Consider the following 20,187-nt stretch of genomic DNA (forward strand, 5'->3'; position numbering starts at 1 on the left):
TCCGTAAGCGCGTCAATAATAGAGATGAAGGTTTATGTTGGAAATTAACATACTGAAATAAGCGAGACAGCTGGTGAAGGGCTTCACGGATTATTTCCCTCCAGTGAAAGGACGAACCCTTTTGATTTAGGATCCGAGATCGCATCACAAAAAATAATGACCACTGCGTGTGTATTCCTCCCTGTGAACTGCATAACTCTTTTTACGGAATTTTCATAGAAATTCGCCGATTCTCCCTCCATGCTAATCGCTTTTATATGCACCGAGGAAGGAGACTAGTGTAATTTACTGCATTAATAGATCAGTAAAGCCTCTGAATCTGATCACGAACCCTGGAATGCTAATAGAAAATATCTTTCACCGGAGATGCTGTCAGCATATCACTTTCATACGGAGGATGGGACGTTTCGAGCTTGGATCAGAAATGTGGAAGCAATCTGAGGTTCGGGAAACACGGGAAATGAAATCTGCGGAGTTACCATGGAGATCATGAAAGTTATATAATTAATATTTTATCGCGAATTTTCTACTATAAGCTCTGAGAAAAGAATGCGATTTTGTTCACCGCTGGTATTATCAGCGTAATCCTCACTCTCAGAGAAGTTTGCGCAATAGGATGCTCTCTTTTTGTGCTTGTTAGTGCGATCATGGAGATTTGGTTTGAATTTTAAACAGTTGAACATTTTATTTGATTGAACTTGTTGTTGACCCTCATTCCGATGGATTTAGGACCCTACGATAACGTGGAGTTTCCGGTCCAGCGACAAGGGGCGATAAATTCCTGGGAGGGCGCGTCCGGGTACTCGAGCCCTCAACCCAAACCTTACACCCAGGCTGTGATGCGGGACAAAGTGACGTCATCTCTCGCCCCCGTGTTTGAGAATGACGATGGGTCCGAGAATTCGGAACTTCCTAAAGTCGAGGACCAGAGACAAAAGGTAGTTGTGACTCCAGCCCCAGAACCCATTCCCGTCGAAAAAAAGGTACGTGGACACCCACTGCTACCGTACTAGTCATTGATAGGGGGAGGGGGTAATATGAAACATTTCATTAAATTTAAAAAAAAAATTGAAGAAACTTTGATTTTGACGGTTCTCTGTTACATTTTTCTCTTCAAAAGTTCTTATCTTCAATTAATAAACAGCATGTTCCCAATTTTTTGTTTATGCTGGGCTTCATATGCACATTCTTTAGAGGAGAAATGAATTGCAGACTGTTTACTGTGAATTTAACCCACAGAATCATATGTCAGGAATGTTCTATCGGGGATTACATCAACTCTCGCATTCAGATTAAAGAAAGAAGATGTATGTATTGAAATAATCAGAGCTGATCGCCGTCTCCATAAAAATTTATGAATGAAGACGAATGATTAAAGCATACAAATGAACCTTATTTTACACACTGGTTAAGGATGCTTTGACGTGGGGAAGACATTCCTAGATTTATTACAAACTGGAGAGAGATAGGGTAATTTTATGTCAAATTTCCCTGTCCCTCCCCCAACTTTGTCTCTCGTGGCTTCATGTGCTCATTAACGCAGTTAAAGAACTCTGTTTATCTGACCGCAGAGCAAATAAACAAGGATGAATTAACTTAACGAGGGACCGTTTGTTGCAGATTTTATTTCATTAACAAGTATTGGTGTTGAGCGATTAAGAACTGTAGTACACATGTAAATGTCTTCTTAACAACTACTCAGATGAGGGGCTAATTATATTTTATACCGTGCTTGCGTTTTGCCGTATAACATCTGCCAAGGTAGACCGCATCCAGCAATGTCTTAGAGATCATTATGAACTCCAAGAAGACAGAGAGCAAATGTTTTCGCAGACAATAGAAGCAAGATATGAGTGAGATAGGACACGCAGCCAAAACAATAATGCGGAGGAGGGCTTAGTTTTCGATGCTAAATGGTGTTCACTTGGCACCAGAAACATGGAATCGATATAACAATAAAACGCTTGTCAAAAATGAAGCACTGAGGGCACTTGTCTATATGCCGAAACGCTCTGTCGTTCGGTACAATGATTACATCTATATTGCGTTAGCTAGCAACGTATTCATGGCATGATATGAGTAACAAAATTGAATTTTGAAAATCGTTAATTACGAATTGAAAGGAATCTAACGTCAACTAAACGATGTATACTGGAGCCACTGGTGATTCTTTATTGGGACTTGTAGCCAGTTGCTTCTACATAAATACATTGCTCTGAATAGTATTATCAATGTAAACTAATGGTGGGGATATATGATATAATACAGCGGTACGACATGACATTAGACAGTCTTGGCAAAGAAACAAAGAGAACACAAAGAATTAGTGTCTGTCAGTACTCCTATGTTACAGTCACTCGTAAAGAATAAAAAAGTGCTGTACACGGAATGCTGCTAAAAAATTAAGGTGGGTCTGAAACTGCTGAGGCTTTTATCCACTTGGAGGTTTTTCTCATCAACACGTGCAACTGTTGTATATCCTGCATGCATTACATTAAGCTATTGTAGGTCTCGCTTTAAACAAACTGCATTCCTTAAAAAATGAGACATAAAAAATAAGCTGCAGGTACATTAACCTTTATCTCTATCTCATTGCAGGAAACGGGAGTAAGTTACAACAAAGGGGTGTATGTTATCAACGAACCCAGCCAGATGAACAACCACAAACCTCTACCCCTCGTACCCGCCACACCCAAACCATTACCATCACCCTCAGCCAACTCTAAGGTTAAGGACACAAAGACCGTCATCATTGAACAACCAAGATCCATAACAACGGCCTTGACCCGGGCCGATTTCAATCCAAGGTCACAACAGGTTCTTGACAAGGCCTACACAAGTCACAGACATTTCTACAAGTTGAATGAGACCATTCTGGACCAAGCCAATGAGATGAAGGAGGATGTATGGGACTTGAAGGGACGGCCCGGAGAGATGCTGACCTATGAACAATTAATTCAAGGTAACAATGCATTGTGATGCTAGCAAGTTAAACCTCATCAATGTCAAGGTTGATTGTTACTTTCTTTATTGCTACGAAACAATTAACCTTGACATTGTTAAGATGTTAGCCAATTCAAGTAAATCGTTGTGGCTACTTAAAGAAGAGAAGTTATTCGATTAATTTACATTTTGTAATAAGTGTCATGTTGTAAATTTTGAATTTACTGGGTGGGTGTAAATACAAAATTTACAACATGAGTCATGTTGTAAATTTTGTATTTACACCCACCCAGTAAATTCAAAATTTACAACATGACATAAGGATTAAATCATCTTTAGTAATTGACAAACTTGAAGAAATCTTGTTTTTACAAAGATTTTCAAACCGAACATGTAAAAAGTTCTGTAATACTAGAAGATAAAAAGGTATTATATAAATACAGTAAAGCTTGATGCGGGTTATGATGAATTCAAGTAAAATAAAATTTAAATTATACGAAACGATTATCAAACATGCTATAAATAGAGTAAATGCATAACAGAAATTTCTGGGGTATTTCCAGCCACCTACACCTATGCTCCTAAAAAGATCGCTAAGCTATAGGTAAATCCGATCAGCAGATATACGATGTATACCTGCATGGCTGATGTTGATGGAATGTAAGAGCAGCTGTCGAGATTTTGTTTAAAAAACGTCTTCATCATATAAATGAATGTGTAACATATTGCTGCCATATGTACTGAAAGCAAATGCTTTCATCTGAAATGGCATCTTCGCTGGTGAAGGATGACGAACTGCTATCTTCCTGTAGCTCTTATTGTTAAACTGTAGTTCCCATATAACAATACTGTTGAACTGGTTGGGTATCTAAGAATAAAAGACAATAAACTTAATGTATACAAGTAAAAATAATCAAGTAAGTGAGGTCAAGTATGTGTTCATATCCTTTTATGGCTAGTAATTTCAATTACGAATTCGCTGTAAATATACAGTTTTTATTGTAAAATCAAAATTTTAAAATCCAACAGCTCCAGCAAGTTCGGTATAACCGACTTTAACTGTATTTAGTGGTTAGTTTTTAATTTCGCTAAAAATTTACGGCTTTCCATGCATGTTGGACCGAATAACTGAATGGTTGTTTTATCAGGCATGCTGGAGGAGGGGGAGATGTTAGTACTGGGGGGATCATGGCTGTACTACAATAACATCGACTTTCTGGACGCAGAGGGGAAAGGTTCCATTAAGCCATCCATTGGGAAAGGTCGTCTATGCCTGACCAATCAACGACTGCTGATACTGTCTGCCGAAAGCGTGCTGGGTACGTCAAAAAAACACAGCATCGATTTCGTTGCATGCACTGGGCTAAGACTACGGCGAACGAGTGATAGCATTGTCCAAAAAATTTTCTTTGCTTCCACACCTCAGTGTACACGTATGACCAAAGAACCCATAAGCTCTTGAACTATTTAAAATTGTGCGTACCTCTGAATCAATGGTTCTTAGCTCTCTTTTGTAAATTTTAAAACAAATCTACATAGAGTTAGTTTATATAAGATATCGAGTTTAAAATATACACCTCTTTACGTTTGGATAATTACCGTCTAAAAGGCAAACATGTCGACTAATATAATTGATTATAAATTCATTATTTTGTTGGCAATAATTACAGACCATTCCATGTTCTGGACCAAATTATCAAGAATTAAGTACGTTGGCTGTTGGTCATGCTGCTGAAGTATATGAACTGCATGTCATTCTGACCTTTGATTTGACCTTTGGTTTGACATTTGGGTTGTTTCAGATGCTGACCTGAGTGAGTACGGGGACCCCACGCGTACAGACGGGGGCTACAAGATCCAGATCGCCAAGTTTAACAGCGTCTACGTCCAGAACCTCCCGCTAGCCTGCTTACAGGGCGTGGAACTCTCGGTCAGTGTCGGTACGGCCGAGGAGAGCCGAGTGTCCGTTAGAGACCCCGTATGTGACGGACTGTGCGCATGTTTCGGGGTAGGTTCACATCATGGTGTTCGAATGGACGTACATGTACATGTATTAGTTATAAAATAAGTGTTCCATATTAGTATAGCTAGTCATTTCTGATTCATTTCCGATTAATTAAAATCAGTCACCCTCACCCATTCTAACAAAAAAAAAGATTTTTCAGCTTAGAATTCACTATCTTTTTTATGCTAATTTCCGCGAATCGATATTACGGTATTTATTTTCCGATTCTCTTATTGAGAAGTGGACAGGCATATTGAAATTTAAAAGTACCCATTTTACGATCATAAAATATATGAATCTTATTCCAAACTAATTGAACTCCATAAATTTAGAAAGTTTCCTTTTTTTAACAGATTGGACGATGTGCCATCACCTGGAGGAGGTCTGATCCGCTCCCCATTCTCATCAACCGGCGTGTCCTGACCCTTGGGGTGAAGATGCCACCGTGGCTGACCAAGACCTTGATCGTTGTTCACTTGAATCAAGAGATGCCATTGAACATGGCTAGAGACTTTGTCGCCAAACTTCACCACCACGCCCCTCTTTATAACGAGCGTGCGCAGGGCTACACCAGCGTGTGACGGAGTCCCGTGTGTGTCTATAGGCAGTGTAGATTTGTAAATAAATTATCTAAATGCAGTGTTTTTTTGTTTTTTTTTTAGGGTTTAGGGAGTTTAGGATTTTTGAGACGCATTATTTTTATAATACATGCTTAGATCCAGAATTTTTTTTTATTTGGGTTTGCCGGGAGGGGGGGGGGGTCCAAAGCATATTTTCGGAAATTTTACTGTGTAAATTTAAAAAAAATCTAGAACCGCAATTAATTAATTCCCTGAATTCAAAAGTTAGATTGAGTCAGAATGAATTTAGTACCATAATTATTTATTTTTTTTCGGAATGGTGTAATGGTAATTTTTTCCCCAGTATAATTCTTTTCTAAAGAATAATTTTGTCTCTTTCACGACCTAGGCACTTGACTAAAAATTGTCTTGCATTGTTGGTTTGTTGTTTTACATCCTATTGAAGATTTTTACTCGTAAATGACATCGAAGGCACCGGGTATTCCATTCCCGACTCTATCAAATTTTAAAAATTTTCCCTTTAACGTAAGAATATTGGTAGAAAAAAACCTTTGACATAACCGCTAAGTGTCGACACTTTTATTCTGATACGACAATGGTCTCTGTCCATCATTTAAATCGGATCCGAAAATGTAAGAGAATTTGGAGCTAGCTGGGGTATATAGACGAGGAATACTTTGTCCAATTTATTTAAAATATTTCGTTTACATTTTTTTAATATCTAAAGTTTGGAATGTTTGGGCGATTTACTCTTTAACACAGCTAAGAAGGTGTGTACAAGTTATTGCCGGAATTAATGATTATAAACTCCGAGAGAATTTTAATACCTACAGATGCAGGTGATGAAAGGTATTAATACCTACAGATGCAGGTGATGAAAGGTATTAATGATATCCCGGAGATTCGTTTCTCTCTTTCAAGACGTATTTTTAGGGACTGTAGATTCATTTCTTGCAACAACAAAAAAAATATGAAAATTAAAACTATCCTTTTTGCTGCATTGTTGTATTTATAATAATGGTATACAGGGTTTATAATACAGATTATTTTCAACGCATTAAACTATGAATTTTATTCATCTTATGTGTGAATACTTAGTATTTGACTTTTAGCAAATTCTGTGTAGAGTTGATGTATGATTGCATCATTTCCCAGTTATCCAATACATTTCCGTTAATGAAATAAACTTGACTTCCTGCTTGTATCACAACGTGGCATACAGCTATTAGCTGTTTTAATTACAAATGCAGAAAACAGTCTCTTTGTTTCTGAGTTCATAGATATCAAGAAACAGCTGTTGCAGGTGCTTACAGTAAAAAAAAAATGCTCTTAAGCTTAATTGCTTTTAAGGTTTATCATAGTTTTATTATTGAGGTAAAGAAAACCCAGATCATAAATGTCAAATTTTTTATTCCTTTCAATGAACACAGTTTTTACAAATGATGCAACAATTACAACGAATTGAACATCCAACGTCCAACAAAGATACATATCACAAACTAATACAGTACATGTAGTCATAACAAAAGGAGAAGGGAAAATTTCAAATAAAGTACAAATCGGTACAAAAAAATTTAATAAGAGTTGATGAAATTTGATGTTGACTTAGTCAACATCGAGACTTAGTCAACATCGAGATCAAACATGATAGCATTGGAGAAGGAGAATGCACACTGGGTCTTGTGATCCATGGAGGTCAGGTCAGTGGTCCCGGGGGTCTGGGTCTCACCCCCAGGCACCGGATCCACCTTGGCCGTCTCCTCCCAGCTGAGGGAAGTCTTTACCCCCTCCTCTTGCTTCTCCGAGGAATCCCCTGGCCCTTCAATCCCACTCTCCACTCCGGAATCTTCACCACTCTGCTTGGCAGATATTGTGGCCGACTTATCGAGCTGCTCCATGAAATTTGATTGCTTAGAATCACCAAGATTTTTCGGTTTAGTCCGATAATCTAAAGATTTGTCTTTGATTATCACATGAACTTCCTTTTCCTTCTGATCACTCTCATCATCTTCTCCACCATCATCATCACTATCATTGCCTTGCTCAGGCTCAGACATGGACAATTTCTCCTTGATGCTTTTTACAAGCTTGCTTTCAACACTCTCCGAGGCCACTTTACACGTCTCTATCACATTAGAGCTAATTTTATCTCCCTTTCCCATTTCTTTCATATCTTCTGCAACATCTTCCTTGATCTGATCTTGTGTGTTTTCGCTCTCTTTCACATCTTCCTCCTTATTTTCTCTGTCCTGATGGTCACCGTTTAATGCAATTTCGTCCTCCTCTAAAGCCTGTCTAGCCTCTAGTTCTTCTCCACTCGATGTTCCCTCTGAATACATAAACAGGCAAAAATTGAAACATCTTCTTAACCATTCTGAATTTCATATTAATTTTAATGCTAATTCAACAATAGCACACATCCATACAGAAAACTTGTAAAGAACTTTTAAAGATATTTCTGAAATTCTATAATCAACAAAAACTAACCTGATCCTCCACTGTTGAGTCGCTGGCGGCCATTTTTCTTTTCCTCTCGCTTCCTGTTTCTGCGCCGTTTGCTCTTCAGGGCAGTTGTCATGGAGGTGACAGCAGCACCTGTGCGGAACGTTGTCTGATCTATGTGGTCATTGAACTTGACAGACTTCTTGAATCCAAACAGCTCATCTCTTGGACTGGTGGGACTACAGCTGCTATTAGAGCTAGCTAAGTCCTCGCTGGACTCTGACACCGAACGCTGCTTCAAGATTCCATGTAGATTTGGAACTTCCAGATCGTGAACTACCTGCAACGGAATAGGACATATATGTGAAATAATCTAAAATATAATATATCAAATATAATATATCAATGTTAAATTCATTTATAAGATTTATATTTATTAATTTTATACCTTCAATTTTCATAAACAACTTATGAACAAAAGATGAAAAACAGTTCCTTTTAATAATCAATAATTGAAGAGCCTGATAATTATAATAATAAAGAATCCACTGAAAGAGCTGAACCCTCCGCACCTTGATGTCTGCAGATGGTGGACCTGGATCAACTGATGCTAGTTCTTCCTCCTCAGAATCGGTCAGTGGGGTAACAGTCCTACTGCTCGATGAAGACGATTGCGATGCTTTTACATTTTGCTGCTTATTTTTCTGAGAAAAAAAATCAATTTCAGATATATGCATTTCATTCAAATGTCTATAATATTGCATAATCTTGAATTTGTATCTACTGTCAATTTTCATGCTGGCATCCTATAAATTTAAAGAAGATTTTCCATAGTTCCTATACAGTATAAACCAGTATATATTTGTAGGAGTTTAATACCTTGATCTTTATTGACAACTTCTTTTTATTCATTTCAGTCACAACAACTGTGGGTGTATTTTCTGACTGTTCAGTCTCTTCCTCGGGCTCTGTGGTCAGTTGACTGAGTTCTGTCTGAAGATTTTTCTCAGTAACGAACAAGTATTCCTACAAAACAAGGAAGTCAAATAGATAAAAACGAAAGTAAAATTCTTTGAAAAATGTTCATGGATATTTAAATCATAAAAATTATACTAATGCTTAATATGGAAAACATTTTATTTAATATGTGCTTTATTACTCTCGGCGAGATTCGTTGAGATTGAAAATTTTTGACCAATTTTTTTTATTCTCGACGCATCTTGCCGAGAGTAATGCTTTACATATTATATACATGTACTAGCTGCTTACAATGCTCACGTCATCTTTTTTAAGCGGTTTATATGACACATTCCGTTATTGCAGAATTATACTCCCAACTTTCTTTAAAGACGAAGGGTTTAAAATGTATCGATTATTCATAATCAAAGTAACCGTCATTATTTCAGACAAATTTAAGTAGGTCAATCAGCTGATTCACTTCCTTCGGTGAAATGATGCAACTGTCTTCCGTAACATTCAACATTTCATTTTGTTCTCTATTAAATTTACATTTCTCATCTTGGTATGCTGTACAACTTTCTCATATATGCTATAAATTTATTAATGCTATGACCCATATAAAATAGGAAGAGAGAAAGATCGCGTGCTTACCGTCAAGCTTCAACAATTCGAGGAATCTAAACCGTGTGTCAGCTAACAAATCGAGTCGTAAACGGTGATAAATTATCGTGGAAATAAAATATAGTAAAATCCAAACGCCAGAGATTTGTGCAAGGTGTATATTTCAACGTCTTCTCAAGTCTAATTTCAGCCGACCAGAGTAATTTGATGGAGTCCTTTGAGCATGCCTCGTACGATAAAAGTCAAGGTCAAGTCGGCTGCTTTGTAAACAATGAGCACCGTGACCACGTGGTGTGGACAGGTCAGCAATTGAAATCGATAGCTTTAAATGTGGCCTTTATATATATTGCGTATAGACAAGTTGATTTAAATTCGGATACGAAGACCATTGTACATTCTAAATTTAAATTACGTGGAGTTTTCTTACTGGTCTCTTTAAATAGTAAACTCTTGCAGTTTCTAGATAATTCTATATGGATCTGATGAAATATTTATTGACCTATATCTATGTTCAGTGTACTAATAAAGGACGACATGTGCGATATCCTTCATATTTTCTCACCGGCCTAAACATGTACTTGTATAATATATACCGACATTAAATATGAATTCTGCAGAATCTGTGACAGTGTGTGTCAATATACATAAAAAAAAAACATGCACAAAAATTTATACAATGTACAATCAATATCTTTGGGAAGCCTAAGATCATCATGAACACAGAGAGAGAGAGAGAGAGAGAGAGAGAGAGAGAGAGAGAGAGAGAGAGAGGAAATATATACCTGAAGTTGACCTTCACTGCTGCCTGCATAGAACTTATCCCAGTGTCTTCTTGCTTTCTTTTCCTTTAGGATAGTCAGTACAATATTAGCATCATTCACATCTGTAGAGCAATGCTCTGGTACAATGTCACAACCTTCCTCAAACTTGACAATGAACCTATAATATATGGGAAACCCCCCTGATCCCAATGATACAAACTGAACCTGACAACTGCAAGAAGATAAGTAAGTTACTGAAATAGAATCAGGGGAGACATTCCAAACATTTAAAACAAATGCAACTGCCTCTGTGTCTTGGCTAAATGTAAAGTCTGGAAAGCCATAAGCAATTTTGGGAACAGAAAGCGAAGTTGTTGTCTCTTCCTTTGGTTGCTCATTCTTGAGTGAAGAGGGAACTTCTGTTGCAGCATCAATTTCTTCTAAATCTGGTAAGTCATCATCTTGTGGAATTTCTTCAATCAATTTTGGTACATCTTCTCCCTGGTTTTGTAAAATCTGTTCCTCTTGGGGTTCTTCATTTTTGGTTCCAGAAAATGGCAACTCTAACTGCTCTTGTGGTAATACTGGTAAAGTTACAATCAAACAATGTTTATTTTTGTCAAATCTTGCAGACCCTTTCTCATCATCCACTGGGTATGGAAGATTGAGATCTAACTTGTATTCTGCTGGCTTTTCTGACGACAAAGTTAATCTTCTTTCAAAGACATCAAGCTCCACCTGTCTTGCAGAGTCTAGCAGCGGTAGTTCAATTTTGATTTCTAACTCATTTGGTCTTGTACTGGTCTTGGCATCTGGAGCATTACGATACTCCTGAAAGTCAATATTTGACCTGTGGGTGATGGAGTACTTGGGTTCAGTTGGCCCCTCTCTTTTCTCTGGAATCTTAGATTTATTTCTTTGGGTTTCTATATTCTTCTTATTTTTTACCTTTTCTCGCATTTCTTCACTTTTTTGGGCACTTGTTTTTTCATCATATGGATATGGTAAGTTCTTCAAAACACTGTCAATTTCTTCATTAGCAGTTTTTTCAGATGGTTTATCAGACTTTGATCGAATGACAGTTGCAACAGGCACGCCTTTGTACTTCATTTGCATTGATTTCAGATTTTTTCTATCAATTTTTACGCCAAATTGATTTTCAATCCCTTCTATAGCAGTGTCTTCAACAAGTTTCATGAATCTTGGATTCTCTCCCATTCTGTAGGTATCCGGATGAAATACAACGTCGAAGACTTTGCATTTTCCACCAGATTTTACAATATCATCCCTCGGTGGGGAAAAGGAATGTGGTATTTGCCAATGTAAACCCCTGCGACCATCAGGACTCACCTGAGGTGTGGAAGTCGGAACATCTATTTTATCATTGGTACAGATGTTGATAAATGCCTTCGTATTACCGTCAACACTGGTTTTGATGCAATGGCCAGGCTGGGGATGTACAAACTGGACATTCATCCCTCGTTCATTTTCCATTTGGGCGATCTCTTCCTCATATTTCTTTCTATTTTCAGGATCAGATATTTCTTGCGCGTATTCAACAAATAGTTTTCTAAATTCTTCATTCTTCAGAGCCTCTCCAATACGCTTAACTTCGTCCGAAGAAAGATTCAGGTCATCTAGTCGGTCTTTGGACGCCATAGTTGTTTGAACATGCACCTTGGCGACTTAATCAGGATCGACTAAACGCTTTGAAACGTAATAATGTTCATCCGGATATTACGGAAATTCAGCAGGTGCCCTTTAGTGATTTCGGCATTAAATTAAAGAATCATTGCACAGAATTCATCATAAATAAGACGTTTATTTCTAAGTTATCAATAACAATAATAACATACATACTTAGCATTAAGATTCAAATATAGTACGTAGTGTCAATGACTTTTTGGAGCTGGAGTCGTTGCCTGTTTTGACCAATGAAATGAACGCATGTGGAACTCATCGGTCCATAACTTACATTAAACATAATAAAACAAGAAAACCCCCGAAAACCTTGACACAGTATCTGGCACAATTCGGTTGCTGCTAGTTGGAAAAAAGAAGAAAAATGGCAGGAGTTTTACTGAGACCAGGTTGTTTAAGGGTATGTGCAGCTTCAATTTTTATTATTTATGTAAATGAAATGCAGTTTTATGTCTAGAAATTAGTAAAATTGGTCTCAGTGTGGCTGTCACCTGGACATTTGATGTGCACAGGATAATGCTGGAGGTCATTCCCATGGCCAAGTACTTAGCCAACTTGCAGCATAAATGATAATCGAACCACATGAGCCACATAATGCAAACATTAAACTTTCATGTTATTTTATCTAAAAATCATAGACCTATGCAGGGACTTCAAAATTAACTGACATTTATAAAATTTATCAGAAACCTGTGAGGTAGGGGTTCAAACATTGTTGAATATATTGAAAATGTTCAACTTGCAATTAATGCAAGAAGAAAGTCATCTGTTTAAATGTATGCTATATAAATGCCTATGTATGCTGTCTTGCATAACAGTATGTTACTATGTTATGAAAGGAATGTCAGAAGAATGACTCAGTGAGGTCAAATTTTTAATTACACAAGAGAATAAATTTCATTTATGCAAATATATTTATTGACTACATTTTCTATGAAATATAAAAAGCTTGATTTACATTTCTTCTGGCTGTTTTTTCTTCCTTTAACCCTTTTTTCACAATCTTTTGCCATAGACCCTTGTCATCAGCTGAGGGTTAAAGTTTTTGGAGCACATGTTCCAAATTGATGTTATTAATTGTCATGTTGTTACCAAAATAGGATGGATGATACATCTGGTAGTACTTATGTACAATGACATTACAGAGTTGGATGTTGAAATTGAGCCATAGGTCTCAGATGCTGGAGTAGGTTTTAGTGTTTAGGGCAGGTGCCCTGCGATGGCCAAATTTAAGTTATTAAAGGGCAAATCTTTTCCAAAGATAGATGACTGGTGCAATTATTTTCATTTTTATGCACTTTGCAGACTTGATTTCTCAATCTGAGCAGAAGGTTTTGGATGCTGGTTAAGACTGTTAAAGCAGGTTCCCTGTGATGGCCAAATCTTGCATGGTTGTGACCCTTGTATATGTTTTTCTCATATACCTGGTAATACTATTAGATATGGATAGATCTATACACTGATTTTTTTATGAGAGAAAGAAGGGTCAACTAGGTGCCTGTGGTTAATACTGGTTCTGTCCTCACCAAACATGGAAAGTGATGCACCGTCTTGTGATACCTTAAAGCTGAACATCGCTTGTAAATAGGCACTGTCCGCCATATTTCTCTCACACCACCATTATCCCTACAACCCCAATATAAGCTGCAAACCTCTTAGCAGTTTAAAGTATTTTGCTGTAGAGGACTCGCCTGTGTGGACGTACATCTTGCCTGGGCGTGTTACCCGGTCACGATGAAATTATCAAGTTTTATGCACTTTTTTCAAGCCAGGAGAATACTAACATCAAATAAACTGGTCAAAATAAAATATACAAATAGAATATGCACATAAAATAAGAATTAAATGCATAAAATCCAAAGACCACGAAAGGAATACTACATGTCGGCCATGAGTTGTGCAATTGTGTGTAACGAAATAGAAGGGTTTATATACCATTTACCTGTGTGACGGCGCCTATTTACGAGCAGTGTTCAGCTTTAAGAAATTGTTGAGGTAAACACTTGATGGTTGCCTTATACATGTGATGCCTCATCGAAATTAGTGCTGTAATATTTGATAACTTCTGTTTTATATGGTATCATAAGCATTATTATTTAGTCATTTTTATGCTGTTTATTTGATGATTATTTTAAAATAATTTGTTTGTTCTTTTTATTGTAAGGTTTCAGCTTTAAAGACTTTCAACAGATTTTACTCTGCAAGTGGAGCGGTAAGAATTTGACATTCTCATCCATAAATGAAAACATAACTGGTTTGAATACAATAAAAACTCTAGCAGATATTATTTTTTTAACACAAAGGATATAATGTTTTATTTTAACAATGCAGTTGATTAAATGATGGATTTATATGATGGAGAGTTTATTAATTTACAGTGTGATTCTTATTTCTGAATAATAAAACAGGAAAATGTATGTATAATAATGAACAATTATTGATATAAAGATGTAAGTATTTTTATTTACCTTTAATTTCAGCCAACAACCAAGTTATTCATTGATGGAAAATTTGTGGAATCTAAGACAAACAAATGGATTGACGTTCATGATCCTGTAAGCCAAGTCATTTACTAAACTGAATCATATTTGTGGGAGCCATTTTGATAAATATTTGTTGGTTCAATAGGATGATGATATCCTTAAAGAAATCATTGAGTGTGATAGTATATTTGAGGACATCATGAGTAATCTGCTTATTCAGCAGTACTGTAAATTCCTAATTAACGCGAGGAATTAATATCCGCAAATATCTTGCAAATTCTAAAATATCGCTTTTAATTATGGGACACATGTAAACTACATGAAACTACGATAAAATTTTGGCATTTGGGATTTTATGTTCTTGCGATTTGATGGTAAATCATTGAATCGTGGAATTAAACACTCGCGTAAAATAAGGAATCTACAGTATACATTGCATATCTGTATGAAAAATGGTTAAAAATGGTAAAAAAAAAAAATGGTTGAAACTTATAGTACCGGTAACATTAGATTTGATATTTGGTACATGCACATGTATGCTCAAATTTCTACCTATTTCACCAGTAAAACATTGGTATAATATTATGTTTAGATTTTATTTCACTTGGGATTTTAATATGTATGTCACTGTGTTTACTTTACAAATGATGACAGGCAACAAATGAGGTGGTGACTCGGGTCCCAGAGTCAACACAGGATGAAATGGAGGCCGCGGTGGCGTCCTGTAAGAGGGCATTCGATGATTGGTCACAGACCACCATTCTGACCCGCCAACAGTTGATGTTTAAGCTGCAGAATCTCGTCAGAGAAAACCTGGTAACTGCAATTAGTGTTATTCTTGGAAATATAGAATTGTCTATGAAATTTTTTAATTCCCTCGAAATTGTATTATATGTACCAGTAATAATGTTCCATTATGGGTATTTGAATGTTTTCAAAAATACTTCTCAAAGTTTTATCAAACCATTGAACAACTCCAAATCTGTATATAGAGTCTACTGTTTGGTTATGGTAATAAAAAAAAGAGCTGTAGATCACCTGTTTGATTTAAACTACTTTTATGTAGCAATTTTTATATGTAGAAGTTTCCCCCAAGTGTTAGAAACACTGTACTACCACATGTATACCTATGTGTTTTCATATTTTGCATTCTCTATTGTAGTCGGACATAGCCAAAAACATTACCAAAGAGCAAGGGAAGACCCTGGTGGATGCTGAAGGAGATGTGATGAGAGGGCTTCGTAAGTACACATAATCATAAAGATAAAATGTGTTATTCTTTAGGTCAGTTTAAATTGTTTGAATCAGCATTTCCTCATATTTCTGATTATCAGAACTAGACAAGATGAAACAGAGTGCTTCAGAACAAGACAAGATGGAGCAAAGTGCAAGTAGATTATTTGATGAATAGTTGACAAATTAGGATTAATTCTTTACAGAGGTTGTGGAGCATTGTTGCAGTATTACCTCCCTTCAGCTCGGTGAGACCCTGCCTGGAATAGCCAAGGACATGGACACTATGACTTTCCGTGTTCCTCTCGGGGTCACTGCTGGAATCACCCCATTCAACTTCCCTGCCATGATTCCTCTGTGGGTAAGGGATATATCAATCTCTCTATCTTGGTGGCATTACTTTGAATTGTGCTACAAATATGATACACAGCATGCAACTCTCAACCCAACGCTTGAGTTGAAATGAAAACCTTACAATATAAAATCCTTTGTGTTTTTATATGTTTGTCTATCTCAGTGTTGTCCCCGATTTTTTTAATGAACCATATAAATATGAGTTGAATTACAAACTTCTGTACATATTCCCTCTGCTGATGTATGACATTAAGATGTGACCATGCTGTGATAGCGCTGTATACTGTGGATAGAGTAGATACATCAATATACATGTAATACTTGTAGATGTTCCCCATGGCCCTTGTCACAGGCAACACCAGTTTGATGAAGCCCTCCGAGCGTGACCCCGGGGCCTGTATGATGCTGATGGAGCTGGTCAAAGAGGCTGGATTCCCGGACGGAGTTGTCAATGTCATTCATGGCAGACATGATTGTAAGACTGGAATCCGTTACAGAAAAAAAAATATGTTTCAAATGTATTTCAATCAGACATATCCAATGCAAGTGCATCTTTGAATGAAAAAATAATTTAAAAGGGATTACAAAATCAAGAGGTAGAAATCATACAAGTACAGAATAAATATTTTGTGTTTCAGCTGTTAACTTTATTTGTGATCACCCTGAAATCAAGGCAATATCTTTCGTGGGATCTGACCAGGCGGTAAGTATAGTGTATTAACATATTATACATAGAGCATGTACCGGTAATACAAAAATGTTACTGATGAGATAACAAACTATTTACAATGTGCATCGAATATATATATTGATTACTATACATAACCTGGTATTGAAAAGTGTAGTTTAAAAAAAATCTGTCTATATCACTTCTTTAAATATTTACTTTGTGTTGTAAATGTGGTTTGTATTTTGAATAATTTAATTCTGGTTGTAACACGCTTTCTGATTGGTTAAAAAATTTATTTTATATCGTATAAAGAATGTTGCCTTTGTCGTAGTAAGACTAACGTCAAAAATGTATCAATCCGCCTGACGTTATGTTTGAATTTTGTACAATTTGATGTCATTTTATAGATCAAATGACTGTTTTTATCAACAGTTGATAGCAAAAAAATGAAATATAAGGAATGAATTTAATATTTTTTAATTTTATACGATATAAAATGGTTTTGAACAGTTTACGCTGTTTTATAAACCGCTTCGCGGTTTATGAAGTGTAAACTGCCACAAACCATTTTATATCGTATAAAAGTAATAAATATTGAATTCATTCCTTAATGGGATGGAAGAAATAATGACAGACCAGACTGCGATTTGAACCCGGGCCCCTCTGAATCTCTAGTCAGGTGCTCTACTAACTGAGCTGTCTGGCACCCGTATTCGAACATATGAGTGTAACAGTATTAAGAATTAGAAATGATATACAGTACTTTCTATGCTTGATTTCAGGGACAATACATCTACGAGAGAGGATCAAAGAATGGCAAGCGAGTGCAGTCCAACATGGTAAGATCAAGTACTGTTGTGGATAACCGAACGAATAATGGTGATACGTATAGATAGACAATCTCATGTTTAACCTCTTTTATGTCACAGGGAGCCAAAAACCATGGTGTGATTATGCCAGATGCAAACAAAGAAAATTGTCTGAACCAGGTTAGATATGAAAAATTATTGCATTTACTAAGTTAGTGTGTGTAAAATGTACATGTATATTCTTAACTCAAGTGCTATAGTGAAGAAAATGCAAGATCTTTGTTATAAAAAAAATGGATTGAGAATGGATTCAATGTACTGTATAAACATGTATGTATATTATCTGGAGCAAATTTGTCATTATGAAAAGAGTGTAAGATCTTTGACTAGACACGACACATGATGACCTAAATGCTATTGCATTTAGCTGATTTGCATACCTTTCCAACTACAAGTGCATCTTCAAGGTTTAAGTTTTTAGTCCAGCCGATTGTATCTTTGTTAAATAAAATGTTATTTTTGATCTGTTTGGAGACTTACAGGTAGTAATCCTAAATAACAACATGATGTTTGATTCTTCGTCAGTTGGTGGGTGCCGCCTTTGGTGCAGCGGGTCAGAGATGCATGGCCCTGTCCACAGCTGTGTTTGTTGGGGAGGCCAGAAACTGGATCCCAGAACTGGTGGAGAAGGCCAAGAAACTGAAGGTCAATGCTGGTATGTGCAACACTCCATGCTGGGGGAGTAATTAAAGTAAATACTAAGTACAACACACATTCATGAACTTTGAAAACTAAGAAACATCCAAAAACACCAAGTAAATGTAGTTTTGGGATAAATGAAGGATTTGAAAGCATTATCCGTATTCTCCATATACTGTAAGGCTGTTTATGGAATGCTGTAGGTCATGAGCCAGGAGCAGACTTGGGGCCTGTCATTTCCCCGGAGGCCAAGCAGAGGGTCTGTGACCTGGTGCAGTCTGGTATTGACCAGGGGGCCAAAATCCTGCTGGACGGAAGAGATGTCAAAGTGCCAGGGTACGAGAAGGGTAACTTTGTAGGACCAACCATTCTACACTACGTAAAGGTCAGTCATAGTGTGGAAGACAGATACCAGGGTTTCATTTATATTTGTAGGCATTGATTTTCAAAGATTTGGAGAAAATAACAGTTTCAAGGATGTGTATATCAATGGCTCATGATCCTATTTATACAATATTATATAAGATACCGTATTTGCATTTCAATTAACATTTTATTTCATTGATGAACTCAACTAGAAATCCATGAAAATTAGTTTTCAATGAATATTAACGAAACCAGAAAGTTTTCTGTTAGTAGAAATGAATGTTGAAAATGTATCCTATAAAATGAAATGAAATGAGCTATGACAACATGTACATAAATTATTATGTTTATATTAGCCCGAGATGAAATGTTACACTGAGGAAATCTTTGGACCAGTTCTGGTGAGCATGGAGGTTGACACCCTGGATGATGCCATTAAACTGATCAATGCTAATCCCTATGGCAACGGCACCGCCATCTTCACGACCAATGGCGCCACTGCTAGGAAATACACTATGGAGATCGATGTGGGACAGGTTAGTATATCCAAGTTTGAGTATATCTATGTTTTGAGGACATCTAAGTTTGAGTACAAGTTTAAGTTTGAATACATGCGTCTCCAAGTTTTGAGTATATTCAAGTTGGACAATCATATGCCTTGTGAATTCCTGCTTTATCTGACATCTGGTCATTGTGTTTACAGGTCGGTGTCAATGTCCCTATCCCCGTGCCTTTACCAATGTTTTCCTTCACTGGATCCAGGGGGTCCTTCCGAGGGGACATGAACTTCTATGGAAAAGCTGTAAGTTATTAAGTTATAAACCTCACATCATTACCCCTTTGTAAAAGCAAAAGGTAATAAGACCCTATTTCTTTTGGAAGATTCTTAAAAGACCATAATGCATTATAATAGAAAATACACACATTCTTCAAGCGTTATATATGATTACCTGGTCTTTAATTTCCCAGTTACCAAATAGCATGTGTGAAATAATCTCTTTTTGATATGTACAGGGTGTCCAGTTTTACACACAACTGAAGACAGTGACCCAGATGTGGAGGTCGGACGATGCTACATTGTCTGGCTCTCAGACGGCCATGCCAGTCATGAGATAGACTTAAGGGCAGCAGATGTTTCCACTGGATTACTGATCAAATGATTCATTGTTATATATATTCACCATATTTTGTTGTGCTAAAGACTTAAAAGTGCTTATTTTACGAGATTTCCCTTCACCGCTGTCATAATACACACACAATCATGTTTCACAGTTGTTATGTGGACATTCTAATCTTTTGATATTTGAGCGACTTATTGTGCATTTTTTTCTCAGAAAGCATTGAATGTTCCTTTTACATATGTTAAATGAAATATACATGTATATACATATACAGTGTATTTATGTAGAAATAAACATGATTTAAGTAGAGAATGGTTGTTTGATTGCTTTCACCTGCATGCAATAATATATAAATAGTGCCTGTTTGGGAGGGTAACAGTTGAAATTGACACCCCGAGAAAACCATTGTCAACCGACGCGAAGCGGAGGTTGACAATG

At 36.7% G+C, this 20,187-nt stretch overlaps 3 protein-coding genes across 4 annotated transcripts; 2 read left to right on the forward strand and 1 right to left on the reverse strand.

Annotated features, from left to right (window-relative positions):
• Window positions 1-375: 375 nt before the first annotated feature.
• On the forward strand, window positions 376-5,587 carry LOC105336769 (uncharacterized). 2 transcript variants are annotated; one of them, XM_011441205.4, is made up of 5 exons: window positions 376-983; window positions 2,599-2,962; window positions 4,092-4,262; window positions 4,746-4,951; window positions 5,302-5,587. In XM_011441205.4, the coding sequence occupies exons 1-5, from the start codon at window positions 720-722 to the stop codon at window positions 5,527-5,529; spliced, it is 1,233 nt and encodes a 410-aa protein (XP_011439507.3). In that variant the 5' UTR covers window positions 376-719; the 3' UTR covers window positions 5,530-5,587. The 2 variants fall into 2 exon arrangements, with proteins under 2 accessions (XP_011439507.3, XP_011439508.3); XM_011441206.4 differs by having other exon boundaries at window positions 585-938.
• A 1,334-nt stretch (window positions 5,588-6,921) lies between these two features.
• On the reverse strand, window positions 6,922-12,010 carry LOC105336768 (protein kintoun). The gene is made up of 5 exons (XM_011441204.4): window positions 10,335-12,010; window positions 8,851-8,997; window positions 8,544-8,675; window positions 8,017-8,311; window positions 6,922-7,858 (listed from the first exon to the last, which is right to left on the reverse strand). Exons 1-5 carry the CDS (start codon window positions 11,970-11,972, stop codon window positions 7,152-7,154), a joined length of 2,919 nt encoding a protein of 972 aa, XP_011439506.3. The 5' UTR covers window positions 11,973-12,010; the 3' UTR covers window positions 6,922-7,151.
• Window positions 12,011-12,274: 264 nt separating this feature from the next.
• On the forward strand, window positions 12,275-20,061 carry LOC105336766 (probable methylmalonate-semialdehyde/malonate-semialdehyde dehydrogenase [acylating], mitochondrial). The gene is made up of 15 exons (XM_011441203.3): window positions 12,275-12,414; window positions 14,179-14,226; window positions 14,495-14,569; window positions 15,152-15,313; window positions 15,660-15,738; window positions 15,937-16,091; window positions 16,412-16,559; window positions 16,723-16,787; window positions 17,537-17,593; window positions 17,684-17,743; window positions 18,149-18,278; window positions 18,466-18,647; window positions 18,985-19,164; window positions 19,332-19,430; window positions 19,643-20,061. Exons 1-15 carry the CDS (start codon window positions 12,379-12,381, stop codon window positions 19,742-19,744), a joined length of 1,578 nt encoding a protein of 525 aa, XP_011439505.1. The 5' UTR covers window positions 12,275-12,378; the 3' UTR covers window positions 19,745-20,061.
• The last annotated feature ends 126 nt before the right edge of the window (window positions 20,062-20,187 follow it).

This window comes from Magallana gigas, chromosome 6 (assembly GCF_963853765.1).
Source record: "Magallana gigas chromosome 6, xbMagGiga1.1, whole genome shotgun sequence".
NCBI classification, from domain to species: Eukaryota; Metazoa; Mollusca; class Bivalvia; order Ostreida; family Ostreidae; genus Magallana; species Magallana gigas.